At 41.0% G+C, this 17777-nt stretch overlaps 2 protein-coding genes across 7 annotated transcripts in view; both read left to right on the forward strand.

The window, feature by feature from the left end:
* The window catches only part of pex5 (peroxisomal biogenesis factor 5), a 29032-nt gene extending 17003 nt beyond the window's left edge, over window positions 1–12029 (forward strand). For all 4 annotated transcript variants that reach the window (XM_034221642.1, XM_034221639.1, XM_034221640.1 and 1 more), the window contains 7 exons: window positions 349–468; window positions 2885–3028; window positions 4500–4570; window positions 4814–5032; window positions 6243–6408; window positions 7422–7579; window positions 10254–12029. In XM_034221642.1, coding sequence (XP_034077533.1) covers window positions 349–468; window positions 2885–3028; window positions 4500–4570; window positions 4814–5032; window positions 6243–6408; window positions 7422–7579; window positions 10254–10500 — 1125 coding nt within the window. In that variant the 3' untranslated portion in view covers window positions 10501–12029. The remainder of the gene's footprint in view (window positions 1–348; window positions 469–2884; window positions 3029–4499; window positions 4571–4813; window positions 5033–6242; window positions 6409–7421; window positions 7580–10253) is intronic.
* Window positions 12030–12562: 533 nt separating this feature from the next.
* cdca3 (cell division cycle associated 3) lies at window positions 12563–16543 on the forward strand. Of its 3 annotated transcripts, none has more exons than XM_034221666.1 (7): window positions 12563–12679; window positions 13128–13271; window positions 13352–13448; window positions 13950–14635; window positions 14747–15032; window positions 15117–15184; window positions 16196–16543. In XM_034221666.1, exons 2-7 carry the CDS (start codon window positions 13143–13145, stop codon window positions 16286–16288), a joined length of 1359 nt encoding a protein of 452 aa, XP_034077557.1. In that variant the 5' UTR covers window positions 12563–12679; window positions 13128–13142; the 3' UTR covers window positions 16289–16543. The 3 variants fall into 3 exon arrangements, with proteins under 3 accessions (XP_034077557.1, XP_034077556.1, XP_034077555.1); XM_034221665.1 differs by having other exon boundaries at window positions 13950–14515; window positions 14567–15032; XM_034221664.1 differs by having other exon boundaries at window positions 13950–15032.
* The last annotated feature ends 1234 nt before the right edge of the window (window positions 16544–17777 follow it).

Genomic DNA, 17777 nt, shown 5'->3' on the forward strand with positions numbered 1-17777 from the left:
CACAGGACATTGATATCACACAGAATACAGATACCAGTAAAAGACATAAAAACAAACAAAAAATAGCATTGAGTAGACACATGTAAAAATACATTTAGGTTAAAGGTACAACGATGAAATTGTGCATTAAAAGGAGGATAGTGCAAATTCAACACACAGGTGACAGGTCAAAATGCATCGGAGTGCATTGAGAAAGTGCAGCAGAGAGTAGGAGCTTCTCTTTTGACTTGTTTACGCTTTGAAACCGCATCAATACACTATCGTCTGTCCTTTGAGAAAGTAAAGGTCGAGCAGGTCTATAGTCCAGGATGATGTATAATGTGAGGTGATCATGTGTCGTTCTGTCAGAGTGATGTGGATTTCTGGGAGAAGCTGCAGCAGGAGTGGGAGGAGATGGCCAAGAGAGACGCAGAGAGCCACCCCTGGCTGTCGGACTTCGATCAGCTGCTCAGCACCTCCTATGACAAGGTACCCGTCAGAAAAACATCAGGGCTATTTGAAAAGTGAAGAGGAGATGAGAGAGGTGCAGTGACGCGTCCTAAAACCAGGAAGTAAGCTGCGCATGGCTTCCCTCCACAAAAAAGCAATGAGATTTCTCCATAGGATTTTAAAAAAATAGCTCGAAATAAGATCTGTGGGAAACGTACCTGTCAGATAAATGCACGTTTTGTTCAGCCGGATAATATCCTCATGTCTACCCTACTTTTATCATTTTCGATTCATAAATCTATCGATTAGATTAGATTTATGATAGACTGTTGAAACTACAAGAACATAAGGAGGACTTTTACAAAAAAGTAATAGCGATTTTTGTCCAGAAGGATAGGCCAATGGACTTAATCTTCAAGTCAAGGTAAGACCGCAATTTTATTGAAGATGGGATCTTACTAAGAGAGAACAACTCAATATTTAAATGATAAAACTAAATTTTTTGGGTATCCTTCTGTTGAACTGTCTGTTTAAAATGAATCGAAGCATCAGACAAAAAAAGCTTTTGAAAATAATAGAATATTTTGATTTAGGTCAAAATATAATATAATATATGGTGGAGAAGATAGAAAATAGTTTTTTGGGATTGGAATAGGAAGATTGGATCTTATCTTGAAAGAAAGTGCTTTTTGCCTGAGAGATCGAAGCAGAGAAAGAGGAGAGGAGAGCCTGATGGGTTAGGAGGTCGTCACGGTGTTTGGATTTCCACCGTTTCCGCTCTGCTGCCCGAAGGATGGTTCTATTAGCATGCAGTGCGTCATTTAGCCAGGGAGTAGGAGGGGACTGACGAGCCTGCCGAGATGTGAGAGGACAGAGAGAGTCCAGAGTGGATGAGAGAGTAGAGAGGAGAGTTTCTGCAGCAGAGTTTGGAGGCAGGAGTTGAAACGAGTCAGATGAAGGGAGGGCTGAGAGCACCGATGAGGCAAAGGTAGAGGGAGAGAGGGAGCGAAGGTTACGGCGGACAGGTGCAGGATGAGAAGAGATTAGTTTGTTATGTTTGGAAAGGGATAGAGAGAATGAAATGAAGAAGTGATCAGATGTGTGGAGCGGGTTTACAGAGAGGTTAGAAGTAGCGCAGTTCCTTGAGAATATGAGATCAAGGACATTGCCAGCTTTATGAGTCGGTGAGGACGGAGACAGTGAGAAAGCAAAGGCGGTTAACAGAGATGTTAGTTTGTCTATCTTCCCCGTCTGGAGGTTGAAGTCTCCGAGAAGTACAGCGGGAGGGCCAGTTTCAGGGATTAGTGAGAGGAGATTATCTAATTCCTCCAAGAAGTCCCCCAAGGCGCCTGGTGGACGGTAGAGAACAACAATGGTTAACTGTATAGGATGGGTTACTGTGACGGCATGGAATTCAAAGGTGGAAGGAGTGAAGATAGGTAGCTTGAAGAGGGAAAAGCTCCATTTGGGAGAGAGCAGGAGACCAGTGCCACCTCCTCTTCTCAAACGTTTCACTCCGTAGTTTCAGTGCACATGTCAACTTTTCCATTACACATGAATCACGTCCATCCACTCTCCCTCTGTCGGAACCCGTTGGCTCATCCACTTCCTCGTTATAGATTTAAAATGTAAAAAATAGTATTGTTTTGGAGCATTTATTGATGAAACATTCTTGGAAAGGCAGGCATTGTCATAAAACAAGGACCATTTTTTTACCATATAATTGTGGACCTAAGTCCAAAGAGGGATTCTGTGACTGCTTTTCATTTTGCAGCCCCACAAAATATGTGATTGCTTTGTGCATCTGATCTCTGGTAAATAATATCCTACTTTTTGTGAGCTGAAAGTTGGCCCTTTACGTCGTTTTTTGGTATATTTAATGTAAATCATTTTCTATATCTTAATGTTAGAATCAGAAACAGGTTTATTACCAGGTTGACACGTACGATGACTTTGACTTGATGTCGTGGTGCATACATAAAAGTAGAACAACAATAAAATAAATACACAGAACTATTTTAAGAAAACTATAATAACATTAAAAAATAAGAAAAAATATAGTAAAATATAAAATAAAGCCGTAATTACATTGAAATAGAATGGAATCAAAATATGTGCAGTAAAAAAAATGATATTGTGTGCATTAATGTAAGAGGTTTGTTTTTAATAGTTTTTCATAATTTGGTTGCTTTTCTTACCTTTTATCTTTTTTAACTGTGTTCATGTTTGCACCAAATACACCAACGCAAGTTCCTCGCATGTGTGTAAACCTAACTGGCAATAAAACTGATTCTGATGTGACCGATAGTCCACAGATTATTTACAGTTTATGTTTCTACTCTTCTTCATGTGCATTGGCTTGTTTTCATGCTGTGTCGATAAAAAAATCGCTGATGGGGATCACTAAAGTAGATCCAATCTAATCTGTTCTCCATGTTTTCTTTCTTTGTCCCAGGGGTATCAGTTTGAAGAGGAGAACCCGTACTTGTCCCACCCGGACCCTCTGTCCGAGGGGGTGAAGAGGATGGAGGCGGGGGATATCCCCGGTGCCGTGCGGTTCTTTGAGAGCGCCGTGCAGAAAGAACCAGACAACCAGCTGGTGAGACTCCTACCGCCTTTCAGTGACTTTATTATTCATTTATTTAATCGTTTATTTCCCAGGGACAATGCACGGTAATGAACACTTAAAACATTCAAATGTGTCAAGCGTAACAGATTTAGCTTTGAGCTCATTTCCATCCGCAGTCCCTCACATAAAACATTTAAGAAGTTTACATGTTACAAACATTGTAAAAAGAAAATACATGATATACAAAAAGTGCAAAAGAGCCTGAGCAGCACACAAGCATTAACCACATGGCAGTACACTATAGCAGCAACGACATATAAAGTGCAAGAGAAGATACAAGAGCTACCTAAAGTGCAGGAGGAGATGCCCCTGTGTTAAAGTGCATTTAGCGGTGATTGCATGTCTGTTTGTTTCTCAACCATTCTTTGGGTTGACTTCTAAAGCTATTGAGAGTGGGACGATCCCGTATCTGAGTTGGGAGTCTATTCCACAAAGAGCTGCCTTTAACGGAGAGGACATTTTGTCCAAAAGCGGTCCGTCTGCGGTGGACTTCACAGTCTCCTCTGGTTTCTGACCTAGTGCAGCGTCCAGTGTGTTTTCTGTGGATGAATTCCCCTAAGGGAGGGGGGGGCAGTCCATGTAAACATTTATAAATAAAGCACATACTTTTAAAAGACTTAAAATTGTCAAAACTCAAGACACTTTGTTTCTCTAGGATGGTACAGTGGTGGTATGAATGTGGCTTTCTGTCGAACACCTGGATAGCTCTCTTAGCTGTTCTATGGGTTTCAGGTTTGTGGCACAAGCAAACGACCAGTTTGTCAAACAGTATTCAATGTGGGATAGAATCACACAGTGGAGGTCTGACTTTGCAGCATTGACAGTTAAGAAAGGTCTCATTTGTTTAACATTTTGCAAGTTGAATTTAATGGTATTGGATACTTTCTTACGTTTCTTAAAAGTCAAGTTCGAGTCCATTATGACTCCAAGATACTTGAAGTGGGGGCTAGTTCTATTTCTGCTCCGTTTAAAAACACAATAGATCCTTCGATTATCATAAATCTTACTATTCTTTGATTACCCTCTAATTGAGTGATTTTCCTCATTTAGATCTGAATGTATACTTAAACTCTAATGTCTATATTGCACATATAAACATTTTTACATATTTATTTTTGTATATACAGTATATTGTAGTACTAGGTGTACATTTTCGCCTGACTTATTATAATAATATAAACATTTAATTATATTCTATTATTTATTATAAACTATTTTACCATAACATCTTATATTTATTCTATTTTATTTCATTTTTATTGTTTTTTATTTTATACTGTCACAAAAACCGAATTCCCCCCACGATAAATCAAGTATTCTGATGATTACCACGTGTAAAAACCGTCTAAAGTGTCTCCTAACTTTCCTCGTGTCTGTCTCCTCACAGAGGGCAGGTGTATTGATGATGTGTTGTTTGTATATTTATTGTCATTAAATCCAGGCTTGGCAGTATCTGGGATCCTGTCAGGCTGAGAACGAGCAGGAGTTCGCCGCCATCAGCGCCCTCCGCAGGTCAGACGTCAAAATGCAAAATGCTTCAAAATGTTTAAACCATAGACGGGATATAAAAAGGTTCACACCCTCACACACAAACCTGTATAAGTCATCATTTGTACCAACTGATGATGAAAGTTATTACACAATAAGTCTGTAACATAATATTAAAGATTTTATTAGATTTTGTTCCTGTTGGCACCACTTAATCGACATTTTTAACTTTTCCTTTCTCATTGTTTTCCCCTTCTCTCTCTTCAGATGTATAGAGCTGCAGAACGATAACCTGACGGCTCTCATGGCGCTGGCGGTCAGTTTCACCAACGAGTCGCTGCACAGGCAGGCCTGTGAGACGCTCCGTGATTGGCTGAAGCACAACCCGAAGTACCACTCAGTGTGGGAGCAGAGCGAGAGCCAGAGGCAGGAGGGAGCGAGTGAGAGGGAGAAGGAGAGGGAGAGGTTCGGATCCCTGCTGCCAGAGTGAGTCACACACTTTATTCTGACTGGTTTCAGGGGTAAAACTTGCACGAACTTGAAACACAAGGTAGTAGGACTCAAATGCACGACTCCAGGAAGCAGAGTTAAAGTATAAGAAAAATACTTTATTTAAGGAAGTGGGAGACGAGAGAAAAATGACTTAACGAAACATGACTAACAATTAACATGGAGCATGATGAGACCAAAAAGAAACATGACAAGACACAACAAAAACTCAACCTGCAGATCCAGTCAAATCTTTGTCATATATTGTATTAAGAGGAATGTGTGACATATTGTAGGGCTGTACCCGAATATCCGAATATTCGTTCCTTGGAGTACTATTCGGGTTTCAATTTCGTTATTCGGATATTCGTTTTTTTTAATTTATTGAAATCTCCAATATCAACGTAAGAGCTTGTGCCTCTTCGGGGGTGCTAACACTTAACCATAAACGTTATCGTTTACTTTCTCCGTCTTTATATGTAGATATTACTTTTCTCCGTTAATCTCCGTCACGTTGTTTCCATAGCAACAACAACTTCCTGTCAACAGTGCTAACTCTCCTTCAAAATAAAAGCATGTCCATACAAATAGGAAGCCAAGCCAAATTACACTTAAGACATACAACTGCAACAAAAGTAACACACACAATGCGATATCCTTTTCAATTTCAAAGAACACAAATTGGGTTACATTAACAAATAACTATAAAACAACAATACTGTAGAATAACAAAAAGAATGCCGTGAATAAACCGAATTACACGCGTCGAAGCGGTTCGCTGCTGATTACTACGCACACACACTAGGAGACCCGCGCGGAACGAATATCCGGAGCCGGAAAAATGGTATTCGGGACAGCCCTGACATATTGACATTACAATTTCTTCTAAATGACTATTCTTTAGCTACACATTTAATTGATTTGTCTTCTAACTGTATCAGCCTTACTTTACCAAATGTTTCCCACAATCTCAAAATAAAGCTGGAGAAGTAATCCACTCTAGTCAACATTAACGCCCTTTTCCCCTGTACTGGCTTTGAATCACCTTTGTGCATACGTCAGCGCTTGGTTGCTGCTTCAAAGTGCCACCGACACTCTGTCTTCTTTAAGGTTTAGATTTAGAGACCTCTAGTGGCCGAACATTTGATATATAGTGTGTTAACGTTTTCTAACTCTTTGCATTTTTCCTTCTGTTTTTCCCGCACAGATCCCTGTTTGCAGACGTCCAGTCGCTCTTCCTGCACGCAGCGAACTCCGACCCGGCTCAGGTTGACCCGCAGCTGCAGTGTGGACTCGGAGTCCTCTTCAACCTCAGCGGGGAGTACGATAAGGCGGTGGACTGTTTCAGCGCCGCTCTCTCTGTCACCCCACAGGTCAGTGAAGAAGCCGGAGCTGAGATCCTAACGTCGGTCCTCGTTAGGATTGGTTACTGATTACATGAACAACCAGCAACCCGGGTTCGGTTTGTTTCTAATAGCTGCTTCTTGTATAACAAAGAAGAACAGATTGTTATTGCATATTTCTAATGCCAGCACGCAAATATAACCAGTGGTGTAGTGGGGATCTTTGAAAAAATCTGAAAGCAGTCCGTTATTTTGACAGATTAGAACAAACTCGGACAAAGTTTCCCCGCTGCGAGGCTCCGGTGTTATGCATGCCCTCCAAAAAGGAAATTATACCGTTTTCCAAAATGACGGGCAGCGAAAAGGTCTAGCGCAACCTCTGCCTGTCAGCGCAACTTACATGATGCCGTTTTAAAAAATATAATAATAAAGGGCGGTGCCGGCCGTCAGCGAACCGAGCCGGCCCTTCTGCGCGACTGTCACTCAAATGCGGGACATAGTCTCAATTTGTGGGACGCGGGACAAATGATAAAAATGCTGTGTGGTCACCCTAGACACACACACACACGGTGCTGCCCCTCACACACACACACACGCTTCAAATCAAGTTGCATAAATACTTGAGCTACGTTTTTATTATAATTACTGTGAAATGTATTATGTTTTCGTCATTATTACAACTAATACACACTTGCAACTGATAACACTGGCAATGATTTTATATTTATAAAACATGCCTCAAAAAAGTGGGGGCTCCAAATAAGTGGGGGGACGGCGATCCCCCGCATCCAACACCACTGAATATAACGAGATGCAGTTATTTTACAAGTTGAATTGTGAACATAAATATAGATTTAAGAAGAGATTTTCATAAATAGGTTGTTTGTTTTTTGATCTGTTTGGACCGCATCAAAGAACCGATAAGAACCGAAATTGATAAGCAATATGAAAATCCTAACCTGAATGATTAAGATCCATACCCTACCCTTGACCTCATGCTGCATGCTCTGCCTGTTTCTGACCTCTCTTTTTGTCTCCTTTAGGACTACCTGTTGTGGAATAAGTTGGGCGCCACGCTGGCTAACGGCAGCCGCTCAGAGGAAGCTGTGGCCGCCTACAGGAGAGCTCTGGAGCTGCAGCCAGGGTTCATCCGCAGTCGATACAACCTGGGAATCAGCTGCGTCAACCTGGGGGCACACAGGTGAGGGAGGAAGGCTCTGGGTTGTAGATAATAATGATAATAATAATACATTTGATTTATATAGCGCTTTTCCTGGTGCTCAAAGCACTATACAAGCAAGTAAAGTAGAAAAATAACAAACAAAAGTAAAAAAGTGCTAAACTAGGTGGAACAAGGGCGAGGGGTTAGTGGATAAGGAGTCGAAGGCAAGAGTGAAACGGTGAGTTTTGATGCGTATTTTGCTCCAAAAAGGGTTAATTTAACCAAAAATGTGTCTGTTTTTAGCTTTAAAAAGTAGATTCATTCATTTAACTGCTTAGTCAGAATCAGAAACAGGTTTATTACCAGGTAGGTTGGCACGTACGAGGAATTTGACTTGATGTCGTTGTGCATACATAAAAGTATAATTAAAAAGAAAAAAAACACAGATAGAGAACTATTTTAAGAAAACTATAATAATATTAAAAAATATTATAAATAATAAAAAAATAGAGTAAAATATAGCAGTATTTACATAGAAATAGAATGGAATAAAATATGGAATACAATTCGGCAGTAATACAAAAAGAGAAATCAGTAGTAGTATAGTGTTACATTAAACTGAATCCATGAATGATTTACACTCCTTTCAGACTACAAAAGAACATTTGGTGAAGCTATAACTATTCTCTACTGTGGTATGAAGTGTGGGAATCCTTTTCTCTAATGATTATACAAGTACAAGGTGAAAACTAAAACGAAATGTAATCCAAACATGAGTTGATGTCCGGCAGTGGCTCAGTCAGTAGGGGACTGTGAGCCGTAGGGTCGCCGGTTCAAGTCCCCGACCAGGCCTGAATATGGAGTGTGGACTGCTACTTGGAGAGGTCCCAGTTCACCTCCTGCCCTGCCGTGGTGCCCTTGAGCAAGGCACCGGACATCCCCCCTCCCCCCCCCCACTCCCATTGCTCCCCGGGCGCTGTACAATAGCTGCCCACTGCCCCTAGTACTAGACTCCTGGTACTAGGATGGGTTAAAAGCAGAGAACACATGTCACTGTGTGCCGTGTGCTCTGTATGTGAGACCATTAAAGAGGGTTTCATCCCTCCAATTCTATTCTATATTAATCTTTGATAGGAACATTAAATATGTCCAATGTAAGCTGTCGGACTAAAGATTTGACGTGGGTTTCATTATTTGATAAAAGACAGTTTCTGTGTAGCGCCAGTGTTAGAAAAAATGGTTGAACAAAATCACTTTCCTCTACTAGGTTAGTTTTAAATGTATTGCCATCAAGTGTCTCTGTGTGACTTTTGATTTGATTTGATTGGGCTCTCTTGTTCTATCTGTTATAATATTGCGTGACAAACCCTGGTGCAATCCTTTTAATGTCACTACATGGCAACAGCTAAAATAACCAGTCGCCACTTTATTAGGTAGTGAAAAACAACACAGTTTAATACATCGGATAAGTCAAGGTTTGACTTTATGATCATTTCGCAGGCTGCACTTTAAGGCCGGTGTTTATATATACCAGATCCTCCTTAGCAATGGTGATGTAATAAGATAAGATGGAGCTTTATTTATCCCTGTGGGGAAATGAATGCGTTTATAACAGCAACAGGGTCAGAGTGAAAAAACTGGATTCAAATAAGTCAAATATAAAGATCAAATACAAAACTAATAATACAGAAATTAAAGAAATAAAGTAACTGTTGAAACAGATATCACGGCAATGCTTATTAGTGGTGTGTTATTGTGTTAAACACCTGAACTTTTGAAAGGACATTCATCTGTCTGCAAATTACAAATTATTTATCCAATATATCATATTCCAATGTCTTATAGACTCTCCTTGCACTATTTCTATTTGATTTGTATTGATTTTGCACTATTTTATCTGTGTGATTGTGTTGCACTGTTGGAGGAGCCTGTGACCTAAGGTTTTCATTGCTATCTCTATATCAATGAAAATCTTAGGTCACAGGCTCCTCGAAGTGAGGAGTCCCGCCCATCTACTTCCGACCCATGGGACCTTATTTCGGAAAAAGTATGTATTGAAGTCAATGGAGAGAGAAATATTATCTTTCGATCCCGTTTGAATTGTGCCACGAATTACACATATGATGTTTGTCAATCTTAAAAGATCACAGTTTGTCGTAAAACTGTTGAAATATAAGACTATGAAAAATACGCAACTAGAAAGACTACAAATCCCAGAATCCCGGTCCCGCATGCTGGCTCTCACGGAACCGACTAACTCCCCTTGTGTGTATGCACAGCTCTCAACGTGCCCAGACTTGGAGTGATTTTCTCCTCTTTTAATACTTTCCGCCTCATTCTGAAAGAAAGAAGTGAAATGTTTCAACGTGACGGCCGTCTTGGTGTGTGGTGCGAGACGGGAGATGTAGTTCATTGAGCGGTTTCACACCAAAAAAAGTGTCACTTCACAGTTTTACGACACATTTAAAAAAAAAATAACTTGCAAAATTATCTTTTAAATTGACAAACATCATGTGTGTAATTCGTGGCACAATTCAAACGGGATCGAAAGATAATCTTTCTCTCTCCATTGACTTCAATACATACTTTGTCCGTAATAAGGTCCCGTGGAGGCCCACCGGAAAGGGAGGGACTTCGCCTCTCTATTATCAGAAACTACAGTAACAGTAGCCGTTACTCATCCTCTCCTGCTGTCTCCCTCCTGTTTCCTCAGAGAGGCGGTGGAGCACTTCCTGGAGGCTCTGTCTCTGCAGCGCCAGGCCTCAGTGGATGGAGCGAGGGCAGCGCGGGGTCCCGGGGGCGCCGCCGCCACCATGATGTCCGACAACATCTGGTCCACGCTGCGCATGGCGCTCAGCATGATGGGAGAGAGCCCTCTGTACGCTGCCGCCGACCGACGAGACTTAGACACGTTGCTGGCTCACTTCTACCAGAGGGAGGTGGAGGGGGGGACAGAATGAAGCCACATCGAGTGTGAGTGCATCTCGCTGGGAGGGAAATGTCTGGGAGACTGAATGAAGAGCAGAGGAGCGGTGACAGAGAGATGGACGAGGAAGACACTGTGAATCATCCTGGACAGTCGTGGTTTCATTTGCTCTTAAATGGCTTCAAAAACATTGCAGTATTAGTCTGGAAGACACAGCCAGATGAACTACAAACTGTTAAACATGTTGGACCGTCCGCACATTTCCTCTGACTCTGTTGATCCGAAGAAATGGGTTTGATTTAATGTCACTTTTGTTGTTAATTTGAATTGTGTTCTCAATGAAGAAAGAAAATCACGAGCGCTGCAGGAAGGAGACATAAAACATCCGACATGAGTTGCTTTGCTCTTCCTTCTCTTGAAGTCAATGTTTCGTTGAAAAGGCTTTTGGTTTTCATGGCTGAAATATGGTCTGTGGTTAACACAAGCTTAAGAGGTGTTCTCATGTTGTGCTATGACGTAAAACAAGTCGGTAATACCCCACTTTGAAGCTTTAACATGTCCTAAAAAAAGGCGATTGCTAACAAGGGGCTGAATGTAACTACAGAGGCTGCTTTGGACATGAAACATCTTCACATGAAACATCTTCACATGAAACATCTTCACATTAAACATCTTCACATTAAACATCTTCACATTAAACTTCTTCACATGAAACTTCTTCACATGAAACATCTTCACACCAAACATCGGACGACCCAGCTAGTCTTTGGAATCATGTGACTGTGGTGTAGTTTTGTTTTTATCCTAACATTGGCTTTTTACTTCAACTGATTGCATTCACACTTCAAAAAGTGTCCAAATCTCAAAAACCTTTCTTTGCCATAGAGCTTATGTTCAAATCCCATTGAGTTGTTGTTGTTGTTGTTGTTGTTGACACAGTGCGATGCTAACCTTATGCTACGTCATTCCTGCAGCACTCTGTGTGTCCGGTAGTGTTCATCAGGACTCTCGATGCTCTCTCCCTCCACAGTAGGCTGTAGATCGAACTGTAAACTCTACAGTTTTGTAATTAAATGTACAATGTTGCTGTGACATCAAAAAGAGTACTGCTTTTTTTTTAACAAAAGTGCTCCCAAGAGAAGGAATAGGCTCAGAGTTCAAACACTAATCAGATGCTGCAGCGGCTTGTTTGTCTTTCTTCTTTTGTATTTTATTTAATTTTGTTATCAATTATCAACCAGGATATCGAACTGACAACCAGCGGGACTGTTATGATTGTATGTGTGAGAGAATGTGTGTGTGTGTGTGTGTGTGTATTAATCGTGCATCTGATGATACGGTCATGTAATTGTAATATCATTGAGAACGGTTTCTCTGGGCTCCTCCCTTCTCTTGCTCTTTTTCATAACGCTCTTGTAAAACAATTTGCTTCGTTGTAAGATAATGCTCTCTGCCATATTGTGTGTTGTAACATAATTGTTGCACTATAATTGTGTTCAGGCAAGTTGTATCCTGACTGCAATGTTTAATATAATATTCAGCAATAAAGCTTTGGTTCCCAGACGTTTGTAGATTATTTATTTCTGGGTCAATGAACAAAATGGCGGACAATAAAAGTATGGAGAGCTGGAAAAAAGTAAATAATAACATTAATCATTGTTTTATGGTATATATAGTGACATAAATAAAACACATTTTATGTTTTAAGTTAAATATGTTTTGATAGTCATTCTTGGGTTTAATTAAACAGATTTACTTTTGTTCATTTTTTAAATATATATATTTTTCGAAATAATAGTACAAAGTGTATTTATATACAAATAAAATTTAAAAAATAGATATACATATGTGTAAAGTATTGTGTCTTTGATTTCCCTTATAAAAGTATCACTTTTCCTGTCGAGGTGCATTTGTTCAGGAGTGACTTCTCATTTTCTCTCGCCACGTGACAAAAACAAAGCTTGCATTTTTTTCAAATTTCAAATGCGTTATCTGTAGGAGACCACGCCCCGTTCTAGAACGCTGCTCTTAGCGAATCAGCGCTGCGGACGTGAGGGCACGCTACCGCTGATTGGTCCGTTTGAAAATAACGTGCACGCAGCCGCTCCATTTAACTGTTTTAAAAGCCCTGTGTTTCCTCCGCCTGTTATCATTCTCTACTGTGGAATAAGTGAAAGCAACACGTCTGATCGACTTTCTTCCTCTCTTTTAAGGTAAGCCAGATAAAATATGTAATACTGTATACCTCGGTTGAAGTAAGAGAAAGTATATGCAATGTATTCAACTCGGGTTACTACCACAACATTAACATTTTAAAGTTAATATCCGATTTAGATGCGGAAACTTCAAGCTAACTGACTTTAGCTAAGCTAGCCTGTTTATTTGCTAGCAAGTTCTTTAATTTTCAGCTAACGGCTTGATGATATATAAAGGGTTTCAATTGTTACATTGAAGTAGTAATGCACGCATGTAAACGAGATATTTAAAGTTAAAAACGATGTGATGTATTGCTGACTGTACGTCTAGGTTAAATCAAGGTTAACGTTAAATAATAGTCAGTAGGGCAGAGTACTACCCTACTGTTTTTCTGTACTATTTGCTCTTTTTATTTTTGCTCTGGTAGACAATTAAACTGTATTCTGTCCCATTAACTTGATCCAGATAACACTAAGCATCATGGGATCCAGTGAGAGCAAGATGGTGGTTTGTGCACCAATAAAACCAGAACCAGCGATCAAAAACAGCCGAGTCACTGATCTGATGGACCCACGCTCTCCAACAGCCCTCGATCGTACCCCCATCCAGGTAGGTTACCAGACATACTGTGATCTACTGCAGGGAGAAACATTTAAACACAGGTTAACCATAGCTAATGTTTCTCCTAGGTTGCTGTGTCCAAAACCGAGTGTCCACTGGCGTTCACAGACCCCCGCTCACCGTCTATCGAGATCAGCCGCACCCCCGCCAGAGAAGTCATGAGCGGTAAGAATATATTTACTAATATCCTCCCTTAAGTTCAAGGCTTTTATTGTCATTTGTATGACAATGACAATCTTAGGTCACAGGCTCCCCCAACAGTAACACAATAAAACAGATAACAAACATTTTGTTAGCTGTAAGTTGGCCCTTCATAGTGTATAGCTGACAAAGTCTACAGGTTTGTGTCTTTCACTGTCAATATGTATATTTTCAAGTTTTATTTATACTTTATTTGTTCGTTTTCTGTTCTATCATTTCCACATTGCTTTGTTTTAATGTTACTGTGATGAAAAATCCCCAAATCAGGATAAATTAAGTAAATCTTCCAGCTTGGCTTTTCCCACGTGCAAATTGTCCTATTATGTATTTATATTTCAACAAGGACCATGCATACAAATACATTAATCTCAGAGAAGAGAAAATATGAATTATGCCAGATTATAGCTAATAGCTCATTTCCATCTGCAGTCCTGTAATTTATCGTTCCTTAATTTCCCCCAACAGCCACAGGGTCCTTCGCCCGCCGCCTGGGCTTGCTTTTGCACGACGAGTCCGAGGGCAAAGTCCCTGAAGCGCCTCCCAAATGCTTCAATTATGCCGTGGAGGAGGAGAGTTTTAAGGGTGAAGAGGAGCTGGCGTCCACCGTGCCCCTCCTGTCACACCAGCCCTCACACACCTACGACTCTCTGGCTGAACACGCTAACCTCCTGGTGACCCCCCTCCAGAGTGAGGGTGACCTGAGCCCCTTTGTGCTCCTGCAGAACCCCCAGGAGGGCGTGGAGCTGGAAACAGAGACGGACCTTAGCCTGGAGGAGGCAGAGGAAGCCAGAGAGACTCCGCTTCACAAGAGGCTGAGCATGAGCCTGATCACCTACCATGAGGGGGAAACAGCCGCCCAGATCTTCGCTGACGTGCACTGTGACGGGGCTTCATCTCCAAGGATGAGTGTGGACGTGGAGAGCCTCGAGGACAACGTTGATCATACCTACGACCTTCCTACAATCACTGTTGAACCAGAGACCCCCGTCGAGCCCTCATTCGCCGCTGATTCAGAGGCTTCTGCAGCACAGGAGACAGAGGAGACAGAAGCCAAAGCTCAGGAGACAGAAGCCAAAGCTCAGGAGACAGAGGAGACAGAAGCCAAAGCTCAGGAGACAGAGGAGACAGAAGCCAAAGCTCAGGAGACAGAGGAGACAGAAACCAAAGCTCAGGAGACAGAGGAGACAGAAACCAAAGCTCAGGAGACAGAGGAGACAGAAACCAAAGCTCAGGAGACAGAGGAGACAGAAACCAAAGCTGAGGAGACAGAAACCAAAGCTCCTGTGGAAGAATCGTCATCTTCCCCTCCTGCACCAGAGCCCCCGAGCGTCACCAGATCAGGCATCCGCTGCCCCAGCTTCGACGCCAAGAGCCCCAGTCAGGTGGTGTTCAAGCCCCAGTGGTTGGGAAAAGGATTCGGGGCAACCGGGATAAGAGCTCGGAGAGTTCACAGCGGGAAGGGGGGCTCCTCTCCTCTCGCTGTGCGGGTCGCCGTGAAGAACGCTAACAGCGAGAACAAGAGGCTGCCCGGGAAACTGACGCAGAAAGGTGTGTGGAGACTCGTTCTGTTTATCACTTGTACTGCAAGGAATATTATATTTATTTGCTTGACATTTCCATTTTGTTTGAAAGGTACTGAAGGCCGCTCCCCGCTGCAGATCCTCAAGGGAGCAAACTCTCCAAGTGAACAACGATCTCAGGTATTTCATTTACTCACTTGAGTGGAGAAAAGTACGTTTACTTACTGCACTTAAAGGTGGGGGAGGTAAGTTTGAGGAACCGGCTCGAGATACACTTGTTGTTATATTCCATGGAATGCTCTTAACATCCCGATGGCAATGAATATCTGAAGCGCTTCGACAAAAAATCCATTAAAAAATGCATCTGTGGAAGCCGTAGTACTGTAAAAAGCACGACCAATCATCTGAGCCGGCCCGGCTAAAGTAACTGGATGGCCTACCTGCCTGTCAGCCTTCCATCTGGGCACAAACTTATCTCGTGCCCTCATTGGTCATGTGCGCGTTCGTGTGTGTTGGAGGAGGGGCTCTGTGAGGAAGTGGCAGATTTCTTCCGGCTGTGTATTTTCAAATTCTAGCCACTCGAGCTGGTTTCTCCAAAATCACCTACCCCACCTTTAAGTAGAGTTTCAAGGCGCTTGAACTTCACTTGAGTATTTATTTTTGATGCTACGTTATACTACTCCACTATAATTAAAAAAGGCAATACAAGTTTGTTTATTTTATTATTATTATTCAACGCAAGGCAATTCAAAGTGCTTTATTAAAATTATTAAGATTCAGTGCGTTATAACATTTCATTTAAATACATTTCAACATGTAATTGTGTATTATTATAGGTCAAGCTTGCTGGCAGTAAATAAAATGCTGCCTTTTTACCAAGTGCAGCATTGAAATGAATAAAAACATAAATGCATCGATTATTATAATACAATTATCTGATTCTGAAATGGGCGGTTCTGCGTGATTTTATATGTTGCTGCTATTTTTACCCGAGTATTTTAAATGTGTAGCTTGCCACTTTTGATTAAAAGTAAAATATCTGCGTACTCCTTCCACCTTTGCAGTTCTTACTCTCCTTTTTAAAAAGTGTTATCTGAACTTATATTGACTTTTTAGGCTGATGGTGATTAATTTAGCTGTCGTTACTGCAGCACAGAGTAAATCCGAGATAACGTGTCCCCGCTCCCTCAGATGAAGCTGAAGGTGTCCACTCCTGATAAGCCCCGGCTGGGAGCGCTGGACCGCGGAGCGCTGGCCGTGTCTCTGGATAAGGAGAACCGATGATTCACTGCGAGACGTGGACAGAATCCTCTTTTTAAAACAAGCTTTTTTTTATGTGCACAGCTTTCTTAAACTTTCCCCTTGTGTATATTACTTTTTACTACGGCAGCTTTGTTTCCGGTTTGTCCTCTTGTAAATAAAAATACAATTATTTCTCTTCTTACCGAAGTTTTAAATCTTTGTATTTTTCGTCAACAATTTTACATGTTTTCATGTTTATCTAAACATTCAATAAACTTCCTCGTAAAAATGACCCAACTCTTGGTTTTGACCCCATTGTTTTGCCTCTTCGTCTCTATCAATAACATTTGTAATAAAGCTTCATTCATGAAAACTACAGGGGCATGTCAATTAAATATTACATCACTCACAGATTTGAATAAAAAAACAATATTTAATTCGGTAAACGTAGAAATACTTCAGTGTGTAAGTAAAATATCTGCATTTACATCTTATAAAGTACACAAGTATTGGCATCAAAATATAACCAATTGTATGTGCTAAAAGTACTTATTGTGCCGCATGTCTCTTCAGAATAATAATATATTACAAATTGTTTTTTTTGGAATAAAAGCTGAAAAAAGTGGTGTTTACTTTGAATTGCATACTTCTGCTAGACATTTTAACCATACTTAGTTTCTTAGTTTATTTATATTTTGTAATCTGAAGTATCTAACTCATTTAGTTTGGAGTAAACAGCACAATATTGGCTTTCAAAGTGTAGTGGATTAGAAGTACAGTAAGGAGAAGCATGCAATAAAAAATACAGTACAAGTACCCCAACATCGTTCTTAAAGGTCACCTATCCTGCGACTTATAGGCAATAGCATCGGTCTCAAATATATTAAACATTAAAAATATATAGAAAACATGTCTGAAGTGTTTTGCTCCAAATACCAAACAGCTCACCCATTCTAGCCATGCCTCATATCCCTCTGTTTCACTTCCTGTTTCAAAAGTGCTGATTTGGGAATAAAGCTTTAAAATAAAAAGTAGGGGTCTGAGTTCATGCGGGACCCGGCAGCTACTGTCTAAACTAAATGCTGCCGTGATGAAACTCCATATCATGGATTATCAAGGATTCTCTCTGAAACAGTATGGAGCTCAAAGGCTTTCTCTCTTGCCGGTTATACCACAAGGTGAGTTCCTTTTTACTTCCTGCTTCTTCACACACATGCTCTCCAGTACAGGTTAGCTCTGAGTGTTAGCGATGCTAATGTAAACACCGACCATATTACGTCCAAAACAGTCGGGCATTGTTTCTGATAGCAACGTTTCTGATTGGGCCGTGGGTCCACATTTCAGATATTACGTCATATCGGACGCAAATCTGGATCAGCTCCGTTGTTCCCCCGTTTTTAGAGATTTGGGTACGGAGGAAAAGAGAGAGGGTTTTATTTTCTGATGCTGCGTGAGTTCCCCGACACACCGGGGACACATTTTTATGAAAGACATCACAAAGTGCATTTTGCATGATAGGTCCCCTTTAAAT

Source organism: Gymnodraco acuticeps, unplaced genomic scaffold (genome assembly GCF_902827175.1).
Source record: "Gymnodraco acuticeps unplaced genomic scaffold, fGymAcu1.1, whole genome shotgun sequence".
Lineage (NCBI taxonomy): Eukaryota > Metazoa > Chordata > Actinopteri > Perciformes > Bathydraconidae > Gymnodraco > Gymnodraco acuticeps.

What these genes read in the sequence shown, in the direction of transcription:
- cdca3 (XM_034221664.1), top strand. Translation starts at nt 13,143, where the DNA reads ATGGGATCCAGTGAGAGCAAGATGGTGGTTTGTGCACCAATAAAACCA. An exon ending in TCGATCGTACCCCCATCCAG is followed by an intron (nt 13,272 to 13,351) that starts GTAGGTTACCAG and finishes TGTTTCTCCTAG; the next exon opens with GTTGCTGTGTCCAAAACCGA. An exon ending in CAAGTGAACAACGATCTCAG is followed by an intron (nt 15,185 to 16,195) that starts GTATTTCATTTA and finishes CCGCTCCCTCAG; the next exon opens with ATGAAGCTGAAGGTGTCCAC.